This window comes from Microtus pennsylvanicus, chromosome 12 (genome assembly GCF_037038515.1).
Source record: "Microtus pennsylvanicus isolate mMicPen1 chromosome 12, mMicPen1.hap1, whole genome shotgun sequence".
NCBI lineage: Eukaryota > Metazoa > Chordata > Mammalia > Rodentia > Cricetidae > Microtus > Microtus pennsylvanicus.
Genome location: NC_134590.1, coordinates 69,671,548 through 69,687,253, shown reverse-complemented (window position 1 = coordinate 69,687,253; position 15,706 = coordinate 69,671,548). Strand labels below are relative to the sequence as shown.

At 47.6% G+C, this 15,706-nt stretch overlaps 1 protein-coding gene across 7 annotated transcripts in view; it reads left to right on the top strand.

Annotated features, from left to right (window-relative positions):
• Tns3 (tensin 3) overlaps positions 1-15,706 on the top strand; it is a 232,056-nt gene that overhangs the window by 105,363 nt on the left and 110,987 nt on the right. For all 7 annotated transcript variants that reach the window (XM_075944308.1, XM_075944307.1, XM_075944310.1 and 4 more), the window contains 6 exons: positions 2,948-3,000; positions 5,002-5,173; positions 6,988-7,038; positions 8,974-9,096; positions 11,925-11,989; positions 14,801-14,884. In XM_075944308.1, the coding sequence (XP_075800423.1) occupies positions 5,024-5,173; positions 6,988-7,038; positions 8,974-9,096; positions 11,925-11,989; positions 14,801-14,884 (473 nt within the window). In that variant the 5' untranslated portion in view covers positions 2,948-3,000; positions 5,002-5,023. The remainder of the gene's footprint in view (positions 1-2,947; positions 3,001-5,001; positions 5,174-6,987; positions 7,039-8,973; positions 9,097-11,924; positions 11,990-14,800; positions 14,885-15,706) is intronic.

The following is a 15,706-nucleotide window of genomic DNA, read 5'->3' as shown; positions in this document are numbered from 1 at the left end:
GGTGCAGGGCTCCTCTGTGTCCTCCATAGTCTCTCGGCCAGGTTTGCCTGTGAGCAACTGCACCTTTTTTGGGTTTCTCACTCCAGGTCCAAGAGCCTTGGGTCCATTTTTTGTGGCTCCTTCCATTGTCTGCGTTGCCTGACACTGTCTCATTGGGAATAAAAGACAGGGAGCAGCCCTTTGGGTGGTAGGGAGAGGCCTAGATGTCACACCTGAGGCTGGCAGTGTCCCCAAGCTGAATGCAGGCATGGTGGCTTTCTCCCTATTTGGATGTCCTCTGTGTTCTTGGTAAAAAGTGGAGCAAGACAAATAAACAAAAGATGAATCTGTGGAAATATAAGAGGGAAATAGTACATAACTGTGTTCCAGAAAGAAACTGCTTCTATTCCAGCCTGCATCAGCATCCAGCCTGCATCTGCATGGATGTGGGCGTCTGTTGTGTGAGAGATTCAGGTACCAATGGCTGTAGATAAAGTTTCTGTCCCATCTGGTCCCGTAGCCATTCAGTCCCAAAGAAGCACACAGAGGCTTATATTAATTATAAACTGTTTGGCCTATTAGTTCAAGCTTGTTATTAATTACCTCCTAAATCAACCCATAATTCTTTTCTATGTCTAGTCATGTGGCTTGGTACCTTTTCTCAGTAAGGCATTCTCATCTTGCTTCCTCTGTGTCTGGGTGGCAATGCATCTCTTGCCATTCTAGTCTGGTTGCCCTGCCTATATGTCCTGCCTGGCTACTGGCCAATCAACCTTTTCTTAATATAAGTGACAAATCTTTATAGTGTACAAGAGCATTATCCCACAGCAATCGATCCTGATTTGGGATGATTGAACTTGAGCCCCACCCCCAGTGGCGGGAAAATGATGAGCTCCTCCCTGCTGGAACGGTTAGAAACTCATGAGCATTAAATGGAAACCGTATTAATTTGAACTTATATCTTTTCCTGGACTAGTGCTATATAGTATATCTCTAAGATGCACAGTGGTAGTCAGCTCTGCTCTGGTCAGCCATGTGATCACAAGGGGACGTGGTGACCTCTTAAATGTTGTTGCCAGGCTATTCTCTAGATTAGATATGTTGAGCTCATTTAAAAAGTTATTAGTTAAGTTTTAATGTGTGTGTGTGTGTGTGTACAAGTGTGTGCGCATGCATATGTTTGTGTGTAGGCCATGTATGTACAGGTGCCAAAGAGGCCAAAAGAGGGCTCCAGAGTCCCTGGAGCTGGAGTTACAGTTGTGAACTGCCCAGTGCAGGTGCTGGGAACTAAAGATCCTCTGGAAGAATAGAAAGCTCTCCGAACTGCTGAGCCATCTTTTCAACCCCTAAACTCAGTTTTGTTTTATGGTATTTTCCACTCTGGGTGGGTTTCTCAGGGATCCGCCCCACTACTAGTGGAGGAGCGCCTGTTCCCCTTGTACGCCAGTGAGGTCAGGAGCTTGAGCAGGATGCTGTCCATCATCTACGTAGGATGCATTTCGGTTGTAGAGCGTCCACGGCACCTGCAGAGCTGTGCGGTTCTCTGGTCTGGTGACAGTCCTTTGCTGTTCGCCCTTTGCGATTATGTAAGCGCTGTCTGCATGTCTCGTGCCGCATACTCTTGGTCTTTACTTTAGTAATGTGGGTCCTAAATGCATGTCGTATCCACTCACAGGACTCAGTTTACCCCCAGCAACACTTGTGCAAAATCTTCTTAGAAGTTTCTGTTTTCTTATGTTCTAATAAATACAAATTCTGTAGTGAGAGCATCTAGTCTGAGCCCCGAGTTCAGTTCTTGCCGTCTGAGGGACTTGAGGCCCTCCCTGGAGTCTTTCACAGATTCAAGGGTACAAGAGTGAGTTGGGAGGCTAAGAGGGGAGCTTCTGGAGACAGGAAGACTCCCCCGACTGGGAACGAGCAGTGAAGGCTGTGGTCATTTGGGGCTAGACAGATTTCCAAGCTATGACATGGAGCATGCCAGTGACCCCCAAAGGGCCTGGGGGAGGAGTGGGGCCTCCCTCTGTTATCTGATGAATGAGAGAAATGGCTTCCAGGAGCCTAGGGAGATGGTGCTGTGGAGCACAACAACTTAAATGCTCTGGGAACCTTGATATCCAACACGGGGGTGGGGGGGGTGGATTCCGGCCTCTGCTTCAGAGGCAGGGGTTTCCTATTTAGGGTTTCAGATTTCCTGGGAGGCTTTAAGTGGCAATGATTTTGGGGAAAACAGTTTTCTTGATGTATTTGTACTGTCTACTTTCTGTCCCCACAATCACTCTGAGTGGAGGGGAACCCAGATAAATAAATTAGAACTGGGGGTGTCTGATGCTTCTGAGAATTCATAGGGCTCTGCCGCCAAACAGGCTCTCAGCTTCTTAGTACAGTGTCTCCCAGTGCCCCCAGGAATGGGGCAGGAAGAGTACTTTGGAGTGCCATGGAGGAAGCTGCCTAGGCGTCTGTGTGACCTAGGTGTGTAACACGGCCCTTATATACCCACTGTGAACAGGAATTAGAACCTGAGAGTTTTTCTCGTTGTCGGAATGCGTCTAGATTTAGCACCCCTGAGAGTGGCCGCCACACATTTATGACTAGCCACCCTGGCTGGCATTGATGTGAATGGTGCTTCTGTACCACATCAAAGTCTTCTGTAGGTGTTGAGTTTGTGGCCGCCCAGCCCTGGAGGGGGTGCCATCTCACCATCGTCTGGCTGCTGCCGTCTGCGGGATCGTGCCATGGGGCACGCTGAAATGCTCTATGCTGCACACCTTCCTGGGTGATAAGGGGGTGGAGGTGACAGTGTTTGCTTACCATTGATGATTAAGCCTTGGGGCAGCTGTCATTTTTCCTCCTGGTGGAGGTGGCGGCGGTGGCGGCGGCGGCAGCAGCAAGGCTGGGTGGTTGGTCTTAAGTGCCATATGGGTTGGTGTGTAAGGAAATCTCAGAAGGATTCGTGTTTTGATATTTGCAGGCTCCCGAGAGTTCCACCCCACCTGCTGCACTCCGCTGTGACAAGCCTTCAAGGTGAGTGTTTCCTGGGAATGAAGCTCATTCCTATGTCCCTGGCTCTGGTTTAGGGTGATCTCCAGAGAGGAGACTAGAATATTCCATTATTTATTTTGTGGTGATCGTGATGTTTTTTGGAGGTATGTTAGGTGTTAGACTTGTAGCCTGGTTCACGGTAGGCAAGTGCTCTATCACTGAGCATCCCAGTCCGCCCCCAACTAATGCTTTAAGACTTAATCAGCAAAAGTAAAACATCTTGTTTACAACCATTTCTGATTTTATATTGTGGAAGCCTCTGTGATTGTCTTCTGGTAGACAGTGACATTGCTCACATCTGATTGTATGACATCTGTAGAGAGGTTGGCATACCCCAGGGATCAGCCTCTTGCTAGCAGGGCCCAGAAGAGGTGGCCTTCAGCCCAGTCAGCATGCAGAACCTTTGGGAGGCAGGCACCTCCTTGTGGTCTGAGATAGCCAAGTGTTCACATTATTATTATCATCATCATTACTATTATTGTTGGTGTTATTATTATTAGTGTTTAATTTGGTTCATTTAAAACATAATCAAGACTCTTTTATGTCTGTGTTTAAAAATATAAGATGGAAAAGAAAAAATCTCTGAAAATTATGAGATAAGCCAACTGTAAAAAAATTCAATGGTATTGAATGCGTGATGTTTATGATATTGAATACTTGGTGTTTATGGTATTGAATACTTGTTTCTACTCTTAAAAACGATAATGGTATAGATTATTTGGTAATAATAAGTCTTCTAGAAATCTATACTATAACGGTTTTCCTGGTGTCTGTCTGTCTGTCTGTCTGTCTGTCTATCTATCTATCTATCTGAGACAAGCTCTCACTGGGCGGCCCTGGCTGGCCTGGAAGTCCTATGTAAACGGGCTGGCTAAGAACTCATAGAGATCTACCTGCCCTTGATTCCTGAGTGCTGGGTTTAAAGACATGTGCTACTATGCCTGGCACTATTGGAATTTTTTATAGTGAAAAATAACTAGGCTTGCTTAAAAGTAGTTGCAAGAGTAGAGTGAACTTCTGGACAGAAAGAAAATGGCAGGCGTTGGGTAGAGATTGCAGGATGCTGGTGATTGGGAAGGGTGAATAGGGACAAAACCGGCCAAAGTCTGGTGATATGAAGGACGGATGGGTGCATGAAGGTGTGCTGAATCTTTTTTCATGTTTTTGATCTTTTTTTTTCCCCTCAAAGCCAAGGAAAGTAGGAAAAATGAACCCAGGCAAGCAGGCTGGGAGTGGTGGCAGCGAGGTTGCAGATGACCCTGCTCTGATTTCTCTTAGTGTTTCTCTTGGGTTTAGTACTCTGCCATGTCCCTTGGATCCCCGTTGCATCCTGAGTGCAGGCCCCTGCTGCATCCTGTTCACCTGGGGCTCTCCCCAAAGAGCCTGTGGGGAGAAGGCACTTGTCCACGGCAGGCTATCACTCTTACCACGTCCCTGCTCATTCTCCTTCCAGTGCTGGTTCTAGCCTCATCTCCAGGCTTCTTGCACGAATCCTCCTTCTCCCCACAGTCTGTCCTGTCTACTTCACTAGCCTCTGTCCCCGGGAGTAGTAGCATGTAGACAGGGCGGCTCCTGGCTTCTCTAATCGTCTCTGGGCTCTGCTTACACCATCCACGTTTTCTGAGGTTTACTTCCTTTAGCTGCTTCTTGCTAACCCTGAAACCTTGGAGTCAGGGCTGTGCTCCTTTTCCAAGAGCCAGTCTGGGCACACGGTGGAGCCCGACATGCCTTCCTGTGTGCCCACATGCTTTCGGCCCATGCGCCTGCACTCTTCTCCGAGATTCTCTGCATGTCCCCAGTAGATAGGGCCTTGCACCTGCTCAGTGTTGGTCTGCAATAGATATTACGTACCCCAGTGCATAGGAGAACCGTATATATGGATTCCCAGGAAACTGCTGTTCCCAGCTCCTGAGAATCCCAGAGGCTGAGTCTTCATCCCTTTTCTTGTTGTCCTTTGACTCCCTGCCTCCTCATCTCTTGCAGGCCCCTGGTCCTGAGTCCAGCCATGGAGGATAGCCATGAACTGGACCTTACCTATGTCACAGAGCGTATCATCGCAGTGTCCTTCCCTGCCAGTTGCTCAGAGGAGTCTTACTTACACAGCCTGCAGGAAGTCACGCGCATGCTCAAGTCTAAGCATGGAGACAACTACCTGGTGAGTGGGCCGGGCAGCCACTGTGTGACAGAGGGCCTCTAGGCGGGCATCCTTGAGAGGGCACATGCAAGGGCCAGGTATGTCATATGCCTTGCTTACAGGTCTAGGAAGTCGGGGTGGGCCATGCGCTGTGCCCTTCCACTGTAAGCTTTGCTCTTATTGGTTGTGTCGTGGGTTGTGACCGCTGACTATAGGGGTGGCTGCTGCCTCTGTCCTGCACTGATAATGACTTCTCATCAGGAAGACTGGCTTCTGAGACTGTAGGTATTCCCAGTCAGTTACCCCTGGCTAATGCCAGGTGGTGTCCCTGGTGTCAGGAAGCAGCTCTGTCCCCTCCTGCTGTCTAGTACATTGGAAAGGCAAGAGGGTGGGTGTCCAGGAAACATGGGTGGTCCTTGGAGCAAGCAAAGATAGACTGATTTCACAATATGTGTACTCTGAGGGGGACCATATTGGAGGAGAAGGAAAAGAATGGCTTCTAACGCTCCTCTCTCTGATTGGCCCTGTTCTCTTCCAGGGCCGCCTGCCCCACAGAGCCTCTTTCTGCTGCTGTAATCACTGCTTAGATTACACGACAGCTTCTAGCACCTTCTCTCATGCTGCCGCCTTATCTCCGGAGAGCTAATCTTACAAAGCCAACAAGGAGGTTATTGTCACCCTTAGCAGCCCTCTCCCACGGCTTGGCTCAGGGTTAGGCTCAATGGGGACCAGCTGTAGTTTCCAGGATAGTCTCTGTATGAACTGCCTATGACCTCTTAGGGCCCTTGGACTCCCTGAGGTCCAACCTGGTTGTGCACAGGGGAGTAGCATCCTAGCCCCCAAGATGGCCACGCCTTTCATGAGACCCCTCCAGAGCTGCCTCTGCCTTCACACTGCCGCCCCTTCAGGACCAGGGCTCCTCCAGTGGGAAGCTGTGCCCAGACCAGTTTCCCCGTCTCCCACCTTTCCAAAGAGACTGCGGAGGGCCTTCCCAACCCGCCAACATTTTATGGAAGGCACTCACAGTGAGGGAGCTGGTCAGGTCGTGGTGTTCTGTGCCCTCCAGGAAAGGGCAGCTGAGCGCTGATGATTCAAGCAGGGCATGATTGGGGCTGGTACTGAGTGGGCCCCGGAGGTAACGGGGGAGGTGGGGTGGGGAGGGGGGGTAGGCTGAGTGAAGGAGGAACCATGCATCCTACGAGGGCGCAGGTGTTCTTTTGTTGGACTCAGTTTCACAGATAGCTGTGGTTTGTTCGTGTTGAGTCTCCAGCTGAGGCTTTTCCATACCTGGCCCCTCTACTGAGGAACGGCTACTCCCTGCCCCCTTGTGAGGAGCAGGCCAGGGAGAGCTACGTACAGAGTCCTGTGTACAGGCCTAGGTTTTAGAATGTTTGCAGATGATAAACAAACAACAAAACAACGAAAAGGAGAAATTCACCTTGTCCATTTTAGCTAAGAAAAGTGCTCTTGTTGGCTACAAAAGGCAAGCGCAGGATTTACAGAGGTCCGGATGCCATCCGCATCTTACTTTGTGTCCTGTGATGACACGCACATCTGTGCATCTTACTTTGTGTCCTGTGATGACACACACATCTGTGCATCTTACTTTGTGTCCTGTGATGACACGCACATCTGTGCATCTTACTTTGTGTCCTGTGATGACACGCACATCTGTGCATCTTACTTTGTGTCCTGTGATGACACGCACATCTGTGCATTTCAGTCTCTTTTGGGCCTTGATCCTCAGGGACAACTCTTTGAATGCAGTTGTCTATTTTCCTTCTTCTCTGGGAACCATGCATTGTCTAAAATCGTTTCTTTTTTTCCCTTTGTAGGTATTAAATCTTTCAGAGAAGAGATATGACCTTACGAAGCTCAATCCAAAGGTATGGGATTTATTTCTTCATATCTTGCATTTGCAAAATGTAAGTGATGCATGTTTTGTTTGTGCAAAAGTAATTTCTCAGAGGCTTTGTGGAACACAGCTTGGTATCAAGAAACATTAATGATTATTTATATTCTTTGTTTACTTTCAAAATTAAAAAAAATATATTCATGGGATGTGAGGTACTGAACACTTTGTCTCATTCGATGGCGGCAACTTATATTACTTAAATACAGGTCCAGCATCCCTCATCTGAAAATGTGAAGTTCTAGCTACTCAATAGCTAACACTTGGCTTGGAGCAAGGACTCAGTAGCTAAGAGCACTTAGGGCTCTTGCAGGGAACTTAAATTTGATACATGGTGTTACGTTGACAAACAACCAAGTTTTGCCTTAAGTAAAAAAGAGTTATTTGATTTTGCATATGTGTGGGGGCGGTATGTACACATACATGCATGGAAGGAAAATTCCACATCCTGGAAACTGCATACAACATTGAAAATATGTAAAATTGCCTCAAGGCGATGTACATATGGTGCAGATTAAATGAATGGATTTATTTTATGTCCAGGCATGTGTCCTGTCTCTAAGATACACGTATGCAGATATTCCAGGATCTGAAACAGACAAAAGCCCAAACCTGTCAGACCCGATGTGATTTGGAGAAGGGATACTCATTTGTAAAAACACCTGAGTCAGAAGGCTTGTGTCCCTGGAGCTCACAAGCTTCATTCACAACGCACTAGTCTGCATTCACATGTGTCTGTGTGTACTTCGCACACGTAGCCTGTGTTTAGATTTGTTAGCCAACACAACCACGGTGCAGGAGCCTTCCCATTGACGCGAAGATGTTTCTTCTGAGACCTCTTAATAGTCCCAAGTATCCCCTTCATTCATGATTATTCTCAGTAGCAAAATTTGGGGATGAAGTTAGGACTGTGGGACTGTGTTTGCATATATATTCTATATCTTGAAATGCTTTGGAACCTCTAGAGTAGAACAGTACAGCAGAACATCCCATAACCTGGGATAAAAAGGCTATAAAATTCAAAAGTGTTGGAGTGCTGCATGTTCAAGAAGTTTAGATGTTGTTGTATTTACAGTTTATCAGAATATGGATTCAGCTGGTAATGTCTATTAAATCCTCGGAACCTGTAAAAACTCCAAGCTGATTCTGGTCCCAGACCTACTAGGAAAGAGAACAGTCTAGAATTTATATGTATCTTGTTTATTCTGGGTGCAGGAAAGGGACCCAGAGCTTCATGGAACTACCATGCTGGCTGCTTTAGCTGTGGTCCACCCTATTGAACTCCTTTCTATTACTTCCCTCTATGAAAGGGCTCTGCCCCATCCCTCAAAGGTAGAAGATAGGAGGAGAAACAACACCCCCATGTGTCCCTCCCCTGTTATGTGGCCAGAGGCAGGACTGCTCTTGGAGCCTTGACCCTTCTCAGTGATTTCCTATGTTCTTGTGCCAAAATAGAAGGTACTTCTGCTCTTCTAGAGGACTCTGTGTCCCTGAAGTGTGGTCTGTACGGCATGGGAAACATGGGGTTCACTGTATTTGCCAGACTCCCTTTTAGCTGGAGAGGGCAGAATTTGACAGCAATGTGGGCCACAAATCACTGTTTCAGATCTTGGAGGTCCTTGGATTACTCTACAGTCAACTCTGAACCATCAGTGCTTCTGAAAGGCCTCTGTCGAATTGTCACCCAGCTACAACGGAACAGACCAGTGCCTGGGAGGCGTGTGGCCTGTGAGCAATGTGGTGGCCATTAATTTCTTTCCTATAAAGGAACCTGGCCAGTGGTCAGTAGCTTTCAGAAGAGGCCAACATAGCATTCTCCGTGACTCCCAAGGGGATTATGTCATTGTCAGATTACCTCCGAATGGTCCAGGCAGTGGAAACTGAGGCAGCTCTCTTCTCTCTCTTGCAGATAATGGATGTGGGCTGGCCTGAACTGCATGCACCACCCCTTGACAAGATGTGCACCATTTGTAAAGCTCAGGAGTCCTGGCTGAACAGCGACCCCCAGCATGTGGTCGTCATCCACTGCAGGGTGAGTGTCCCTGGTCCCCACACGCTCTGAGGTCTAGCTTTGCTTCTAGCGGTTAAGGGGTAGGGAGTTGAAATGGGTGCTGGTCACAGTCACCAGCTGATTTTCTGGGATTCCAGGGTGCTTGTCAGCTGATGCAACATGCTCCATGTAGGTATACATTTTAGGTTTCCTAGTCATCGTAAAATAAAATAAACCCTCAAGCCTGCAGCTTGGCTTTAGAATTCATAGGTCTGAGGTTTCCGGTATTGCTAGACATTTTAAAAGCCCCTTCTGTCCATGTTATTCTACTTATTTGTTCTGAATATTAATGAAATTGAAACAAATTATGATTATAATATGATTGAAAACATATGGATCACCAAAGATGAAAACACCATGTAGATACTCTTCCCTTCCCACTTTCCGTCAGCGATTCTAGGCTCCCTTCGGGTGGGTGTCCAGTGACCGGGCTTGGGATACTCCCTCTGTCACACACTGTAGGAGGCTCCTCGCTTTGAACTACTTTTGAAGTACCCAGAGGATGTGCCACGAGGGATAAGCTTTTAATGTGACGCCGTAGTTGCTGATGCCATCACCACGGCGGCAGGGCTGGAATCGGCTTGCTTGGCACAATGAGTGTTTCTTTTCACACATGCCCAGAATGACTAAGGAATGGACCTATCTCAGCTAGGGCAGGGGCCACGTAGAGCTGAACTAAGGTAGCCATTCTGCTGTTGGCTACAAGTTGTGTTTTGTGTTCAACCTATGCCCAAGCCATCGCCAACCTGAATGAAGCAGTGCTTCTGGTGGGAGCGTTTGTCCACATTTTAGCCCTTGCTTGAAAGTCCACAGTGAGGGAGATTTCCAGTCGATGGTGGTTGGGTGAGTCTAGGATTTTGTTACGATTGAAACGTCTAAAAGCCTGCAGCCAATTCTCCGGCCACCAGTATGTCCCACCTACCATGTTTTCCTACAGCTAAGAGCTGATCTGAAGGTGAAAATCATTACAGTGCGCAACCACTGAGCCATCTCTCCAGCCCACGTCGCAATATGTTTGTAAACATTCCTTTTAACCTCTTGTTTGCCTGGACTGCCATTCATTAACATGTTGTTTAACTTCTACATATTTGAGAATTTTGCAAGTCCTCCTCTCCCCCTTCCTCATTCTGATTTATATTTTCAAACCACTATAGTCAGAATGGATACTTGGTAGGATTTCAGGCTTAACTCTCTTGGGAATTGCTTTGTGGCTTCGTGCATGAACCACCCTGGGGGATGCTCCTTATGACCTTGAAGCACGTTCTGCTGCCGGTGGGATGTTCTGTCTACGTGTGATAGGGTCATTTAGTCTGAAAGGCAGTCTGGGTCTGACTTCCTTAGTTATTTCTTGTCCAGATGGTCTGTCTGCTATTGAAATGAACTATCAAGGCCTCCACTATTGCTGTAATGCTCTTCTCCCCCAGCCTCACCTCTCCTTTGGACCCATCACCAGTGCCACAAAAATGATAAATGGTATCAGCATGTGTGCGTCTGGTTTGGGCTGAGCTGGTGTTTCCTTCTAATTGACTTCTGTTGTTAAGACAAAGACCATTTAATGCAAGAAATACATTGGCTGCCTTATAGTTAATAATGCCAAGAACCAGGATCACACTGCCAAGAATTTGCCAAGCATCTGCATTGGTATCTCCCAGCATGCCCAGCTTCACACGATGGTTGATTTATGAAAATTTGAGTTTGTTCATGTACTCGCTTTTAGGAATAGAGCTGGGGGCTGGGGCTGTAGCTCAGTTGTAAATGCCTCCTTGTGTGCGCAAAGTCTGATCTCTAGAACTGACTTTTTAAAAAGGAGAGAGAAAGAAATGAGTAGAGTTGGGTTGCTCCAGGTTAGTGGCCTGCCAGTTTGGCTTTGTATGCTTTGGGATCAGGGCTTGGCAAACATTTCTCCAAAGATCTAGGCAGCATTTTAGACTCTGTGGTCCTGCCGAGTTCTTCACGCCTGCTCCTGCAGGGTGGGTGGGGCCTGCTGAAACCGAACAGCCAGGTTCTAGGCAGAAGATGAGGGCGTTTAAGTTTCGTGTGATTTTCACATTTTTTTCCTTTTACAATGCTTAAAAATATGTGATAATAAAAATTAGCTCATAGATGGTAGGAAAAGAGTTGGTAGGCAAAGTAGAATGGGCTTATGGGTTGCCGTTTGCAGACCCCCGTTATTACAGTAGTATGTCCCGAAGTTTCAGTCCAGTCTGTGGTTCTGAGTGGGGGTGCTTTGCCATAGTGCTTCTTCTTCTACTGTTGATGACATCAGCTCTAAATGTGATTGTGTCTACAAGGATTTCCATAGCACCTGCCTGAGATGTGGATTCCCTCTTGTAGAAGGGGTCCCCTTGTTGTGTAAAGTATCGTATTGGGCACTGATGGGATCCAGCTCCCCATATTCAGAGGTCTTGCTACACACACACACACACACACACACAAACGCACAGCTCTGTCACTGCCAGCATCTAAGTAGGCATTCATTCCTGTTTCACCTGGGTAATTAAGTCATGCTAATTGCTGCAGTTCCTGGCACGGTTTCACCTAACCTAATTGGGAGGTGGTGAATGACTGGCTGCCGCCTTGTGGATATGCCCTCTGGGGACTCCTCCAGACACCCAGCTAGCACCTGCTCCTGTTATGGGCCCCTGTGTGAAGAGTCTCTGCTGGGGGGAGCTACTGCTGTGCTCGGTGCCAGATTCTCCCATCCTAGGGAAGCAGAGGGGTTAATGCTTGTTCTACCATTCTGCTCGTAATTGAGCCTGCTCCTGTCTCGTCCTGTCTCTGAACACTGATTTCTCTGTGGTCTCCTGCAGGGCGGTAAAGGACGCATCGGAGTGGTCATATCATCCTACATGCACTTCACCAATGTCTCAGCCAGGTAGGGTGGAGACGGGGTGTTGGATGCTGGTTCGTATATGTATGTGGGCAGCACCCTCATCTTACCTCTGTCCCTTAGTACCAGAGTCTTCTGTGCCTGAACTCAGCCTCCAGCAAGGCTTCCTATTTGACATGTTCTGTGTGATTGATGCCAGGGGGCTCCACGAAGGTGATATAACTAAGTGAGCCCAGTCGTTCACTAATGAAAAATGACAGGCGGATGTCACCCTGTTGAAAATCCTTACTGGGTCAGTTCACACCCTGTAAATCGTGGCACTGAGAACCATCATCTTTTTTTAAAAAAACAAACAAACAAACCAACAAACATGTTCTGCGAAGTCCACTGTTTTCTTCTAAGATAATAAACAGTACCTTGGCTTTAGCACAGCCATCCAGGCACTGGACAGTCAGGGTGTCTCTTGTCTTCTGAGTTCTTTCTCAGTTTAGAAGATGTCACTGTTGAATAGGAGTGTGGCTTAATTTAATACACTTGCTTAGTGGATGCAGGACCTCAAATTCCTCCCCAGCCCTGCACCAGAAAAGAAAATATCATTCCTGGTGGCTTGTGCATTTGCACACCCCTGACCCTCTCAATAGCTGCCTTGTGTACCCAGGCCATTCCACCCTGAGGAAACCGAAGCCTTCTCATCTCGCTTGAGAACCTTCTCCTCTGCAGTGCGAAGGAGTGAAATTGGACTTTTGGAATGTTTTCTCTGGAAACAAATTGAGAGGCTGGTGCTGCCAAGGAGGAAACCCTACCCCGGGGTGAAAAGCAGAGCCCTGTGGGTTTGAATAAGCATCATGTGTGTGCCAGACACATCCCGATTCCCAGTCACATTGGCCCCTCAGTTATGTGAAAGGAATTTGGTCGGATACCACACTTTGCCTGGCTCTTTCTCAATACAGACCACCCGAGTGAGCACAGTTTAGAGCAGTTTCCCCAACTGTATAACTATATTTACTGCTGCATCTGGGAAACCACCCATGCTCCCCCAAAGCATATCCCCAGAGCTGTAAAACCCTGCACTCCTGGTATCGTTGGTACATCACATGCGAATGGTGGGAAGCATGCACGAGTCTCTCTGGGCCTCGGCTTCCTGTCCTTATCTGAATGGTGGGAACTGTAGCTGAACCTCCTCGTGCTGTGGCCATGCTGCATGACTACTGTAGAGTGCTTTGCATAGCATCACACTGGGGTCTGAGCCGCCACTGATGCTGCTGTTCAGCAGGGGTCACAGCAGTAAGGGATTTCAGTTAAGTGGGTGACCCATCACTACACTTTCTGCCTCTTGCTCTCCGAAATTAGTCCTACCTCCTGAGCATCTGCCCCAGTGCAGCCCAAGCGGCTATGAGACTCTGCAGTCCTTCAATATGGTTATTACAAACCTAAGCATGTATTACGTTTGCCTACCCAGGTTGCGTTTCCTTTTCCTTAGAACGCAGGTTGTTCCCAGAGCTGCTATTCTTACACATGTGCCCGATCCCCCTTACCCCTTAGGTTATATATTAGATGCCACAGGGGACTCACCTGATTTAAGTTTATTACACGCTTTAAATAACATAAAACAGAGATGGCAAGTCACACAGAGAGAGCATTCTTGTTCCCAGCACTCTGAGGAGTTCAGAAGATGAATGCCATTAAAAGCTATGCATTCTGGGACTTCTAAACACCAGCACTGGCTAGGGTGTTTTCCTGAATGAATGGATTTCAGAAAAAGAGAATGTCAAAGACTGGATATGAAACCATGCCTTTCAAACAGAAAGACATATCTATCCACTTGCTATTTGACATGTTCTGGGCTTGGATGGACCCCTCCATCTGTGACAGCCTCACTGGCCAAGCCCGTTTTGTGTTGAGACAAATGCATGCAGTGAGTTAAGCACTCACTCACTCTGAACTTGACTAAGAGTGTATTTCTTTGGCCTTGTTGGTCATGTTCAATATTCTTAATGTGTCATTTTTATGGAGAGTATATACATATTTTTCATGGAGAACTCACATGCTTATCTGATTTTTTGTTGTTATTGTTATCTTTCCTTTGAGGCAGGGTCTTACCTTGTAATTCTGACTGGCCTGGAACTTACTTTGTGGACCAGGCTGGCCTTGTACTCATAGACCTCTGCCTGCCTCTGCCTTCTGAGTGCTAGGATTAAGGGCGTGTGCCACAATGCCTGGCTGTTTATCTGATTTTTAAGGATGCTTTTTGTTTAAATAAATCTTATTTCATGGCTTAATCATGTCAGTAACCTAGAGTGTCCCACAGTGAGGATTCCAGAAGGTTCTGTGAATACCAACGTGAACATTAGGGATGTGGTTGAAGGTCAGTTTGGCTGTTACAAAGTAGATTTACTTTCTTTGGAGTTTCTTTAGAAATACTCAGTGAAGCCTGAGTCCCCACACACCTTCCCAATCATCAGCCTTGCCCTGCCCTCAACCTCCAAGCCTTTCCATGAAGATGCTCACCAGTGTCACTTATACTTGGAAGAGTTCACGGGGTGTACACTGTGTTCACACACTAAGCTTGTTCCTTGCATGTTCAGAGTTCCGAGACTGTGGCCTTCAGCCAGTTCCTCTCCTTCTGAGCCAGGGGCACAGCTAAGTCTCACAGCCTGAGATGAGGGTGTTCAGAGGGGAGTTCTGTGTGGCTCCTGCTTTGAACTGGGTGTGCTCCTGATCGGAAATGTTGGGCTGTGTATGAAGGTCACTGATAGACGTGGGGTTGTGCATCCTGGTCATTCGCCCTTGAGGGGCTGTGGATACCACTGACCTAACATACTTCTTCATTCTCCCACCCCACCTCTGCTTCCCCAGCGCTGACCAGGCCCTGGACAGGTTTGCCATGAAGAAGTTTTACGATGACAAAGTTTCAGCTTTAATGGAGCCCTCCCAGAAGAGGTACGTATGTATCTAGCTGGGGGGGGGGGGGCAGAGGTCCTCTGGCATTTTCTCTGCATTGCGTAAGAAGATGAGGGTTTGCTGCTTCCCAAGGAAGGATGTGCGGCATCCAATGTTGAGTGAAAGCCGTGTGTCTCTTGAGGCCTGTGTGCCGCTGTGGTGTTCTCCCAGAGAGGAAGGCTCAAGGCCTCCTCTCATTTCTGATCTGAGGATCGTTTTCTCCTTCAGAGCATGAGCACTGCTTTCTATGACCATGTTGAACCCACTTCTGCCTGCTAACGCAGGGATCAGTGATCTTGTTGGAGAAACTAGTAGGTAGATGCTCCAGGTTCCATAGGTTTGAACTCACAAGGGTTCGAACCCAAAGCAACCACATCTAGTATGGAAACAAGTGACTATGATCACGTTCTAATTAAACTTTATTGACACAAGCGGGGGCTTCAGATCATCATAGGCTGATTTCCACTCTACAGTATCAGCTCCCTGACGCCAGGGAGAATTTCTTTTGCATGTGTCCTGCCAGCCTGTCCTAGCTGCAGTATGTAGTAGCCTCCCGGAAGTGTTGACACGCCGCTCTCAGGGAGCAGGACTTTCTCTTTTTGAGGTGCTCACATAACTCCGTTGCAGTTCTGTCTTAAGCCACACATCAGAATTTATCCAAGAATTGCAAAAGCAACCGGGCAGTGGTGGCTTACTCCTTTAATCCCAACTCTAGGGAGGCAGGTGGATCTCTGTGAGCTCGAGGCCAGTCTGGTTTGCAAGAGCTAGTTCCAGGACAGACTCCAAAGCTACAGATAAATCCTGTCTCGAAAAAACAAAACA